Source organism: Xiphophorus couchianus, chromosome 22 (genome assembly GCF_001444195.1).
Source record: "Xiphophorus couchianus chromosome 22, X_couchianus-1.0, whole genome shotgun sequence".
NCBI classification, from domain to species: Eukaryota; Metazoa; Chordata; class Actinopteri; order Cyprinodontiformes; family Poeciliidae; genus Xiphophorus; species Xiphophorus couchianus.
In genome coordinates, this window is record NC_040249.1 from 27,248,372 (window position 1) to 27,261,223 (window position 12,852).

A 12,852-nucleotide genomic window follows, 5' to 3' on the forward strand; every position below is an offset into this window, starting at 1 on the left:
ATTTAGCAAGCCTCCTGATTTTCAATGAACTCCACTTTACTACCATACTCTCTTGTTTCTCTTCTTATCCATTTTAGTTCACGTCACCTCTGCTCTACCACCTCTATTCCTTCTACAAGGCTTTATTTTAGAGAAGTGTTGCTGCAAAAATCCAAAAATATATTGCTCTGGGCTACAAAGATAACCTGTAGCTATGGGGCAAAGGCGGTTATTAAAAGTAATCTGTGTATGTCATCAGCCTGCAGCCATCATAGCATTAGCAGTGTTCTCAAGGTTGGAATTTGGAAATTGTTCTTTGAAGAAAATATTTTTTTTGTGCTCCATCTTATTATTTAATCTTTATAACTTAAATTTAACATTTTGCAATTCAGTTTTCATCCACACATTTATTCCCACACTAGCAGAGGGATTTTCTCACCGAGATCCTTCATTCAGATTTTATGTATGGATATTTTCATACAGACGAAGGGCTTTCCTGAGGCTAAAAATAGACATTTAACTCCAAGATACACAACAAAATGAACAAAGTCCACACACAGATAAACAAATATTGGTCACTGATTTCTGCTGAGTCTGAAAATACAGTACCACTCAAAAGTCCATAAATCCTTGTAGAAATATGGACAGTTTTGACATAATTTCTACATTTTGAACTCAATCACTTTCAGCAGACTTTTTTAGTTTGGAAAAGAGTCAGAGCAAAAACAACAATATTTTTAAAGCTTTCCACTGGCACTGATTGCGAATCAAAACGATTTCGTGCTCGTGAACAACTATAAAGTTATCTGGCAGTGATAAAAGCCGCAGTTTTGACTTGACAGCCTGAGGTATTGGAACAATCTGGACTGAGGACATAATGAAATGTAAAGAAGTGAAGCCGACGAATCATTCATTTTCAGGGGAGATAATTAAAGTCCCAACGTAAATGAATCCGGATTGACGGGAGCGCTCGCTTTGAAGAATGCGAGCAATAAAAAGACAGGCGGAACAGGCAGGAGCATAAATGATGGGAGCGAGAAGACGAGCGGACAGAGCAGAGATCAGCAGAGACGATGAACGGCGGATAATGGTGTTTTATGATTTGTATATTAACAAAGAACGTTAATCTAAACATGAGTCTGACAAACAGCCTCTCAGTGCTGAAGGAAGCACATGTGCAAAGGGGACGTTTTGTGGCTTGTATATGAGAATTGCTCATTACAACATAGTTGACTTGTAAGTGATACGCTTCTAAAGATTTTATCTGTGATTTTTTTAGTTATGAAAAAGCAAATAATGTGTAATCCTAGAGTTTAAAGTAAGTGGTATTATTTCTACAGGAGCTGATCATGGGTTATATGGTAAACGGTTTTCTTTTGAACAAAAACAGAGGCTGAATGCGGTGCAGTGCACACAAACATGTCAGATTTGACCTTTCACCTACTTTAACAACTTTTTTTTAACCATTATAATATTTCTTTACCTTCAGTTTTTATTTGGTCTGGGTTCATCTGTGACAATGAGTTATCCACCTTGTGTCCTGAGTGTTGTTAACACAAGTATTGCAACAAGTGTGGCCCTTGCTGAGGGTTTACAGCAGGGGCCACACTGCTGTCGTGCAGGCGTTGATTTACACAAAAAAAAATACAGGTCTTGATCCATTCATTTGTTCAATTTCCAAACCTCTCTTACCTTAAAAAACATTAAATACTGGATCTTAGATTTGTCAAATATTTTATAAAATTTGTCCAGGCAGGATTTTGAAAGCATCATCCACGCCTTTATTACCTCACACCTTGATGATTGTATTCTGTATTTCATGTCTTCTTTTAGATCCTTTTTGAAATCTCATCATTTTTTCCCTACAGTTCCACACAGCATGACTTGCTTGCACCTAACACTGTTTCATGTCTGTTTTTGACTTCATCTGCTATTTTTACGTTTTCTCGTTATTTACCTCTCTTTGATCAAACATTTGTTGTTTTTAAACGTGCTTGGCGAATAAGTCGGATCGGATCTTTAGCCTCGAGGAAAAACGGATCTGAAGCAGATGAAACGGTGACTGCTAGCATCCTCTCCTCAAAACCCCACTTAAAAACGACCTGACTTGTTCCTGTTAGATTCACCCGGTCAAACTTTCATTTTAATAATTTTCTGTGTGAGCTATTAATCTCTTTCCCAGCTTCTACCTACTGCTCAGGTCTTGCAAATATAATACAGATCTCCAAGCAGTAGATCTTGGCACAGAACGCAAAGTGCAGTGAGTCAGACGGATTTATGCCGACAACAGCGACGGCGTTGTCGTCTCCTTGAGCGTGTCATTTCCACCAGGTGTCCTAAATAGACAGGGAAAGGCTGTAATATTGTCTGATTGTTCAAGAGGTTGTGTGTTGAAGCAGGGGGCGGAGGCTCACTGTGACTCTGAGCCATAAGTATGACGCCGCCAGAGACTTTAAAGAGTGTGAGAAAGTATAATAGGATTGGATGAATCACTTTGCAGAGAAAAAAAAACAAGTCTTGTGCTCTTGGGATGATTAACTGGCAGAAAAGATGAACATTGTATTGTTTAGGGAAAGTAACCCAGTCGTTGCTTGAATTGTGGCTTAATGATTGGTTTTTAACTTTTTTTTTTTTTTTGAGAATATGTCAACCAAATTATTACTGTTTCATGTCATAGGCAAAAAAAGGAGCATTTTAAGAGATTATTCAGATTTTTTTATTTTATTTTTACAGTGAGCTTCTCTTGAAAGATTATGGGCAGTAAATGTCTTACCTGTAGCAGATAACTCCAAGATATCCACGTTAAAGATGTTAAAGTCTTAAAATTAGCTTCTGTTGTTTTCTCTAAAGAGCAATATTTTTTCCAGTTTCAAATGTTGATATTTGACCTGTGATTTTATTAAAAAGAAGAATAAAATTCTGTCATCATATGGGGTATTAAAATAAATGAGGCTAAATGCAAATAAAAGCCACACTTTTTAGATTTTTACATGAAAACCATGCTAAAACAATGAATCTTTTCTTTCACATTTCACAAATGCACACTCCTATGTGTTGATCTGCCATGTGAAATCCTAGAAATATAAATTATATGTTCTGGTTGTTGCTTGACAAAATATACAAAAAAAAAAATCAACAATTATTGCACTCAGACATTTTTATTTTAACTCCTGCTGAAATAAATGCAAGAACACGCACTAGTACTAACTCAGATCTTTGCATTTAAATATTTTAAATTGTTTTCCACTCATTGATTCATTTATTTTGTTTTGGGGTTTTTTGTAAGAAAAAATCTGGTTACACTGTTGGTGCGCCATTACTTCCCTCCTGGCTTTTGGTTCGGATCATTTCTTCTTTCATTCAGCGCCTGCTCTCTCCCCAGACGCCAGGCAGGCCCGTCCCATCCCCACTGCTATCCGGGCGTAATAACGACGAGATGAACTCCAAACCCCCGTCACGCTCAGCCGCTGAGCTCAGGGAACCCCGATAAACCCTGGTGCTTACACTGTGGCTGTGGCAGCCAGGCTCGCAGCCAACCCAACACACCACCGCAATCGATGCAAAGAACTGAACAGTTTAAGTTTGGAGGTGGGAACATCGTGATTCAGCATATGATGCCACACGTAATCAAAAAAGAAGAGAAAAAAAAATCTATCCAGTTCAGTAAGCGAAACTCAAATATGATCCATTACGCACAGTTTCTTTAGATGATAATTTGAATAACATAAATTCACTTTCTCAATAAGTTCTAGTTACATAACACCAATAAAATACAGAAATGTTCAGGCCACCCGCGAGAAGGTCTGTGCTAAAATAAGCTGGCTGTTCACAAGCATATGAATGAAAGATCGAGTGGAAGGAAAACGTGTGGAAGAAGCAGTTGCAAAAATTTATGATTTGTGTGAGATCTACAAGGAATGGCCGACTGTTAAGAATGCCGGTGGCAGTGTGATGGTTTGTGACGTTCAGTTCAAGCCCAGTGGGTTATGAAACAGAACAATGATCTGCAGGTTCACCTCTAAACAGCCTGAAACACTCCCAAGTGAGACTGATTTACAAGGATTCTGTAAAGTAGAGTGGGCCAAAATTCCTCCACAGTGATTATCACAATAGCTTGAGAGCAACTGTTTCACTTCCTTTATTAGATTTTTAAAATAAGATTCCTTTTCGATGATGAAGTTTCCCTGGCTTTCCAAAGCAATTGCAAAACAATCCTCTTGATTCTACCAACGCTAACAGGAAATATGTTGTGTTAGCATTCATCCTCACCGCTCTGTCTCTAATGTGCAACCTACATAGCGACGTAAAACTGTACGTTCTTCTTGTTGGGTTGCCCTGGGTTGCATCATGCACATTGGAAGAGAAATTGTGAAATTGTGATTTATTTATTTTTTTGCTGTTATCTCAAACATGCACAGCGTACGGAAATCTTTGCACATCAGATACTACGCTGTGTTTAAAAGAGATAGCAGTGGTCGCTCAGCATGACATAGTTTGGAAATGATACTGCGGTTCAGCTGCACTGGGTACGTTAGAGTCTGAATTAGAGATCCTAAATACCAAACTTGAGTGCTGATTTCCTTGTTAACAGATCAGGTTGTTAGTTATTTGATCCATGGTGTACCTGTTCCTAACCAACGCTCCAGGAGAATAGGATTAATTTCCCATCGGGATCAATAAAGTACTTTTGAATTTAATTTGATATTCAGCTTGATGTAAAGACCATCTTGATGGTCACTTGATTATACTTTTCCATGACATTAAACAAAGGAATAAAGTTGGATCATAGTTTAACCAGTATTTCAAGAAATTGCAAGTTGTTCGCATAAAATCCAGTTGGTGTTCCCTGGCTAGACTTTTTCTTTGTGTGTTATCACAAATCTGTTGTGTCCCATTTTTCAGATGATGGTAAAATAGTTGAAGCATCTTCAAAATCCTAATAATTTTAATCTTTTGAAATAACATATTTTCACCATTTTAGTGAATTACAATCAGACGCAGCTTGTGTCAGAGTGCTTTTAAATTTCTCCATAGGTTGCTGGTGTGTTAGGTCTCCAAACCACTCCCCGCTGTTACTTCTCAGGACTTCCTCCTCCTTACTGGATAAATTTTAGTTTCTACAAAACTAAAATTTGTCTTGGAGATTTTCCTCTCACTACTTTAGCCTTGGCTGTCATTTTAGTTTTGCTTTGATCCCCAAGTTCAGCATTTCCAAAGGTATCATCCCCACGCTTCCGCAAATTAAGCTGCTTTCTTGACTTCTTTGTGCCTTTTCTTTTCTTTTTTTAAAATACTTTTTCAAAACATATCTCAACACAACTACAACGGAAAATGACGATATAGTCTTTTGAAGTATTGCTATCTGCGCTCATCGTCCAGGTTTCTAACTTTTTCAACCCTCATTCGTATCACACAGTACAGATTTGATCTGTTTTTTTTTTTTTTTTAATCCAAACGCAAAGTCAAACTGACACTTTGAATGACATCGTTTGCATTTTTATCCCGCCTGCATTTGCATCTAAAATATGTAAATCTACATGTTCTCTGGATGCAGATCAAACAAACTTTAGGGATGGTGAAAGTCACAGCGACAAACTCGTATTGTCAAAGTTGGACTTCACCACTTCAGGACTTCATCTCTTAGGTAACCAGCACACCAACCTCTCAATGCAGAGTGAAGCCTTTTTCTGATTAAACACTTCAAAATGAGAGAGCTGAGAAGCACATTATGGAGGAATCCAAATGAATCAGAGGAGGCAAGAGCCAAATTATCAGCAGTCTTCTCTTTGGGCTCTTGGGAGTAAAAAATAAGCCTCACCTATCTACCTGCAGAAAACACCTGCAGTCTGTCCAGAGGGATGATTTCATCCCTCGGGGTGATGCGGGGGTTAGCCCGGATAACGACTTCAGTCGGTTTTTGCTTGCAGCTGCCTGCAGATGTGCGGCTCAAGCCACATCTATGTCACCAGGAATTGAGGAGGAAAGAAGACGGATTGTAATGATCCAGATATGAATTTGATTGAATGAACTGAACTGAACTAGGAAGACTTGTGGGTTTAAATTCCCAAACTGGACTGTAGAACTCTTTTCGAGAGTTTTTTTTGAGACATTTTGACACAATTTACTAAATAAAGCTTTTAAAATTGCTCAGGTTGCAAAATGTGTGAAACCGTTAATATATCTAACAATGAGCACAGAAGACGTATGTTGTAAATTAATAATTGACAAAACTATTTAACTATGCTCAATGCTGAATAAGCGGGTAGTGATTATTGATTAGCTTCTAAGAGAGATAGAAAACAGAATTCTCCCAGATATCCCCGATTATCAGTATTTGACTGATTATTCCATTTTATGAAAGCAAAAATATGACTGTGGCAAACACCAGCAATGTTTATCTTGTATATAAATTTATAAATATACATTTCCTTTGGTTTGGATCTCCATTTCAGAACGGAGCACCTCCGTGCTTGTTGGCATGCGCCTTCAGGACCTCGTTACGTAAGACGCTTAAACTGAAACAATGACGGTTTGCGTATTGATTGACAGGAGTCTCTTTACACTAAATGTGGGGTTAATACTCAGAGGGATGAGCTGGGATTTGCAGCGAGAGCAAACCAGGTGAATAGTATTTGGATGGGAGATGTTTGGCAGTGTTAATGAATGACCCCTCATTGTGTTGATTCAAATCTGCTCTGTCGCTCCGATGATTGTTATTTTTGGAGCCAAGAATTTCCAAGTCTTTGGCGAGACTTGGAAATTTAGCTCCGCGGATGTTCTGACCGAGGGGAATCGGTGGAAGATTTAAGTCTGCAGATGTGCGAAGCTGGCAGGAAACTCACAGCCAAGGCTTGCGGCCGACTCTGCGGCAAAGGCTGACTGAAAGTCGATAAAAACTGGAGTCAAAAGCGACTCAGGACATCGCCAGATCGGACAGGAAATGATTAAATCTTTGAAAAATGACACTACAACGACAGAAGTGGGAACAAGCTGCTAATCGGAGCCTGACAGTCAATTTCAGTTTCCCACACCCCCTACCTGTCCTGCCCTGACAACCAGCCGACTGACTGACTGGCATGTTTGGATGTGGATTAAATGCGGCGCTGTGTGGAAGCATGACGGACAGTTGTCACGTTCAAACATTTCAGCGTACGCCTTAGAATAAATTACAAATCTGCATTAATTACCACTATAGATTGAAAGGACGGTAGTACATTATGCAGGAGCTGAATGTATTCTCACCACAGATGCTGTCAGGAGACCACACATTTGCATAGTAAAAGTGATGACCTGGTTTTTCCACTGAATTGAGTTTTTGTTGGGGTGGCGGGAAACCAAACTTGCTCTCAATTTTAAAAGGTAAGACTTTGACAGAGTGGCAGTGGCCAGGCTGCAAAGCCTCAAACGTGTTCTGGTTTGTCTTCTGATTCTGAAACCTCTGTTTCTATGGATTGTGTTGGATCTTATACCTTAGATTTGTGGTGTACTGACTTTAATATGACTATAGTTGAATGTAATTTGCATTTGATGAGATAGACCAACACAAAGAAGTGCGTAATTGTGACGAAGCTGGAAAAGAATACGCAATTATTAGCATTCTGAGTATACAGTGAATGCACCTTGACCTTTTCTTTTTGTGGATTTCAATTAACTTTGTGGCCAGCATCAATTTCTCAATTGCATTTAGATCCAGACTTTGATTGGACCATTCTAAATGCTTCGACCTAAGCAGTTCCATAAGTTATGGTTGTTCTTCTGCTGGCCATCATGATGCTACCGCCACCGTGTTTCACCATGTGACAGTTTTCCTCGTTAATCTAACAGCACTTTCATTTTGCTGTCTTGTTTCCCCTCCATGGCTTGTCTTACGGCTTTTAAATTACACACATTTAGACTTTAATTATTAATTAGGTTATCGCCTTTGTTGGCGAAGAGAGTGTGCACTGACAAGGAATTATAATATGTATGAACACTGTTTATTTAAATAAAGATAAGTTGGAATAGTTGGTTGCACTGGGTTCTCTCTAGAGGTATACATGCCACGTTGGTTTATCACATGCGATTGTTATAAATTGAGTTGATGTTGGTAGTTTAAATGTTGAAAAATATATGATTACTACTCTCCATTCTATATTTTTTTTATCTTTTGTGAAAATCCTTGTAGATTAGATGGGTCACTTAGCACTTCTTATGTCCATTTTTTAAAATAAATTCACAACTTCTTTGCTGCATGCATAAGTAGGAATCTCTCTGTCTTCATATTAGCAACTAGACCTACACAAGTTTACATCTGTGGATTAATTCACCATGATTTATTTCCCAAATCAGCAAGTTATTTTTTTTCCCCGGAGTTTCATATTTCTACAATAAACAAATCTGGCCAAGAGCAGAAATAAAAGAAGTCCCTAAAGTGATTTTTTTTTTTTTTTTTAAATGGTGGTTTCGCACTGAAATACAGAGATTGGTGCACTCACGGGTCCCATCGAACCGAGTGGCGATGGTGTCCAGGAAGGTGTTCTGAGGCGCAATCAGACCCCGCATCACCGGCATCCGGGAGCGCGTCGAGCCGCGTCTTTCCCTGCGCTCCGAGCCATGGCTCTCCGCGGCGGTGGTCACGAAGCCCGGCAGGAACCTGGAGGAGTTCCCCGGCGCTCCTCCCAAGCCCTGGAGGAGGGCGCCGAGCCGAGACAGCGGGGACTCCACGGTCCGTGGTTGTTTCCGCCGAGCACCGCGCGGGTGATCCCGGCTCGCAGAGGCGGAGAGATGGAGCCGCTAGAGGCAGGCAAAGGGGGGCGAGGACGGAGGGGATGGAGGGATGGAGGGACCACGGCGAGGATGGTCACATTTACGCACGGATGTGCTGCAATCCCACCCCTCTCACCTCTCTGCCTCTCCTCCTTTTCAGCTCAAACACTTTCTTAACTCCACACATTCGCCCTCCTCAGCATGCTGACTGAAAAAGCTTTTCCTCTCTCCTTTTTTTCCCTCCCCCCTCCCCCATATTTGAAATTGAGTCTTTCCTCACCTCCCATTCTTTAATCTCCTGGTGAATGCTGATGAAAGTTTCATTATTATTATTATTATTATTATTATTATTATTATTATTATTATTAATAATAAATTACCATCTCAGTCTGTCGCGTTTCACACTTGAAGCTGCTGAATTTGTCACTTCCAGAACAAAATGAGCAACTCATTCAGGATTTGGCATATTAAAAAGATTCATCAAGATTAAATTAATTTTGCAATTAACGACTGAAATATGCGTTATGTATTAATGTTAATTTTTCATGTACCGGTAGGTGTTTTTAGAGTCACTCCAAGGATAACTTCCAGCTTAGGTATCATGATATGGAGATGTTTCCATATTATGCTGTTTGACCTATGATCTCAGGGATTATGGATTATGAACTCATGAAATCATGTAGGACGGGTGAGAGGAAATAGGTGATCTGAATAAGAATATACAGCATATCAGGAAAAGAAAAGCTGCAAACAAGTGAGGATGTATGGGGCTGAAATGAGGTCAGGTTCGACGTCCTCTGTAACATTTATTTTGATAAAAGTAAAACTTTTAGCATCAGCGGGCGCTCACAGATTATAAAATTTCAGAGGCTAATTTATTCACACACCTGATAAATGATCTTAACATAAACTCATCATTCACTGCAGGACAACAATCAATAACATGGAATATTTTAGCATTATATTGCAATTTTTTAGACGCGGAGGATGGATTCCCACTGCCGAATTTCACAAAATACGAACTTTTTATAAGCGCACCAAAGAAATAAATCCAATACTTCTGTTTTACGTTTATCCAGGTTGGCCAGCTGGTGTTTTGATGTCGATTCTGATTGGTGCACCATTTGCACCAAAGCAAATGGTGCACCTGGAAAGCACCATTTGCTTTCCAGGTGCGCCTCAGCGTGAAAGCATTCGATTTTCGTTCCCGCTTCTTCCCTCTGCAGTTGACTCGGATGATGACGGTTGAGGCAGCACAGCATGTACCCACCTGGTAAGGTTGGGTTCGTTGTATAGCATAATATATAGTTTCTGCCAGGCGACCAGTTTTTGAGCAGCAGTAGCAGATAAGGCAGCCATTCTGCAGGAAACATCAGGACTTCTCGTGTTAATTGCAGACACCAACCAGATTTCTATAAGTGTTTTATTGCGACTTGACTCGAAATGGCTGCAAAAAGACCTTTGATGATAAACTTTGCCAATTCCAATATGCCGCTTGATGCTCTTCGCAAACTACTTCCATGTGGTTTATTGTTGCCAGATTTTCCTGAAAACCATTCAGAGTTGCCGCTCAACGTTTTCCTGCTGCACAACAGAATCCAAATAAACCGCTCCGAAGGAAGACTTTAATTAAGTACTTAATTAAAGAAGGAAAAATTCAAGTAGGACACAAACTGACACATTGAAACAGACCGTGATTAGTTGGTTTATGCCTCATGTGATGTCGTCAGAAGGTTGATTTGGGAGGGCAGATCTTGTCTTGATTGAGTAAAGAAAAAGTAACTTCAGTTCATCCGTACCAATTGTGTTTAAATTTGTATTTAAATTTTGCTCATCTTCAAATGAAATGAGACGTTTGGTAACCAGCCTTTTATGACATTCAGTCTTCACTTTGACAATAAAATGTATTTAATTTACACATTTTTAACTAAGCAGAGGTAGTGAGGATCCAAATTATATATTTCTTTGCGTATGGATTTTATTTTGAGCAAGAGACAGCATCTTCTTTTGGTTTCAGCTGACAAGATCCCTTCTAGTCAGCTGGTCCTACGTTTCTCTCACCTACAAAAAAAAAGAAAGAAAATAAACGTGGAAGTTTACAGCATGATTATCATATTAATTTTAAGTTTCTGTGAATATGCCATAAAACTGCCTGTGGCTGTTTTGGACTGACCAGACCCTTCATCCATTTTTGTAAGAAAAACTCATGTGGGAATCCCTGTTTGACTTAGAATGTCTCTTATATAACAAAAGCATCACTTTGTCATCACTTCGGAGTGTCTGGAACATCAAGGCTCTAAGGTTTTCACACCTGCTGCACTTTAGCTACTTCAGGATTCCCAAATGTCTCTAGGAGAAGAAACCAGTCTAAGTGAACTTCTGTTCCAATCACTTTCAAAGGCATAAAGCGAGTTATGTTTGATGTCACTGACTGCTTTTCTCATTATAGACACATCGACTCATGTTGTGCTGTGAACAAGTATTATCTGTCTTGTAGTAATTTTCCACCACATAGATTTCTTCTTCTTTGCGCTTTTGTCACACTTGAATGTTCAAAAGAATTTTAATGTCCATGTACAGTCATGTCATGTCACAAAGTCAGGTCTTCAAACAAGGCAGATGCTAAATTGAACGCTCTACACCTGCTACAGATGCTACAGACCTGCAGCAGCTGTAAGAATTAAGAAAAAGCAGGCGCACAGGATCACGGACGTCTTGCGGGTCAGAGGTGACTTTCTCATGAAGGACAGGCCTCTCGAATGGGGGATAGAAGACGGAGACTGGGCTTGGGGTCGTGGTGAGGAAAATTGGCTGCTGGTAGGTTAAAATAAAAATAGATTTGCTCAACAGATTCTCATCACTCGTTATTTTGCTCCTCTTCATGGCATCTGCAGCCCATAAGTTGTATTGGCAAGGATGTACTGCCACCTGCAGGAAATAACGCACAATTGAAACGAATGTAGAGGTGGAGAGCTCAATGTATGGCAAGCTATTGGAATATTTATCCCGTAATCACTACCAAAAGGGATGTCTAATATCTCACTACATTTAATTAACAGGAACAAACAAGTGGAAGATTGTTTTGTGATAGTTATGTATTTGGGTTAAAAAGCCGAACATGTAAGCTGTTCTACCCAAATTCTGTCAACTACAAGCATAATGTCAACTTAAAAACGATCAGCTGTGCAATTTACTTTGTGTTGGTATATTACAGAAAATCTGAATAAAGTATATTTGAGGTTGTCTGTGTGTAAACATATAAAAAAAGTTTGAGGGTTATTAAAACTTTTGCAGAGAGCATATTAAAATCCAAAGTAAAAAGATGATATATATTCAATAGTAAAAAGGTGAAAATATAAAGTTGAACAACAGTCTGCAGTTCAACAGTAACTTTCACCTTTTTTTCTATTTGAAAAATAAAAAATAAAAATAAAAACTGATCTCTTTTTGTAGTTAAAACTTTCTACCAGTAGAGGTCAGTGTAGGATTAATCGATGCTGTAGTGCATTATTTTTGGCATATTGAGCCTACTCATATTTTATTCTCATTAATATTTATGTGATTATTCTGCATTAAGGTTTTATCCTCAAATAATTTGGCCTGGTTAGACCATTTTCTCCACATAAAAAAAAATCCCTTGTACTCACAATTAAATTAGTTTTATTTTACTTCAATTAGACAAAATATAATTTTCATCTGGTTTTCCTCAGGAGATTTATATATTTTATATTTATTTTATGTTTGTTTATTATATTTATTTTATTATATATTTGGCAAATTGACAAAGACAATAATACCCAATTTTCAAACTTATTTTGTTGGCATTTTATTGCATTCTCAAACTTGTGTTCAGCTCATTCATGGCTCAATAAAAGGCCTCTAAAGAACATTGACACGCTTACTTTGGACACTTTTAATTTACAGATTTATCAAAACTTTTATCTATTTGTTTCTTTTTTTGACAAAATATGTTTTCTTTTTGAAACAATTCACCTATTTAATTTTTTATTGTTTTTAGCTTTAATAATTTTGTATTTTAGCCCATAAACAAAGTGAAAAATGTACAATTTTTTCAAAATACTTTGTTTTGATGTAAGTCATCTGGCCTTGAGCGCGCGCTATTGGACC

General features: G+C 38.6%; 1 protein-coding gene across 1 annotated transcript in view; it reads right to left on the reverse strand.

The window, feature by feature from the left end:
- The window catches only part of LOC114137445 (potassium voltage-gated channel subfamily H member 8-like), a 32,236-nt gene extending 23,318 nt beyond the window's left edge, over window positions 1-8,918 (reverse strand). The window contains exon 1 of the mRNA XM_028006018.1: window positions 8,454-8,918. Within this exon, the coding sequence (XP_027861819.1) occupies window positions 8,454-8,529 (76 nt within the window). The 5' untranslated portion in view covers window positions 8,530-8,918. The remainder of the gene's footprint in view (window positions 1-8,453) is intronic.
- Between the last annotated feature and the right edge of the window lie 3,934 nt (window positions 8,919-12,852).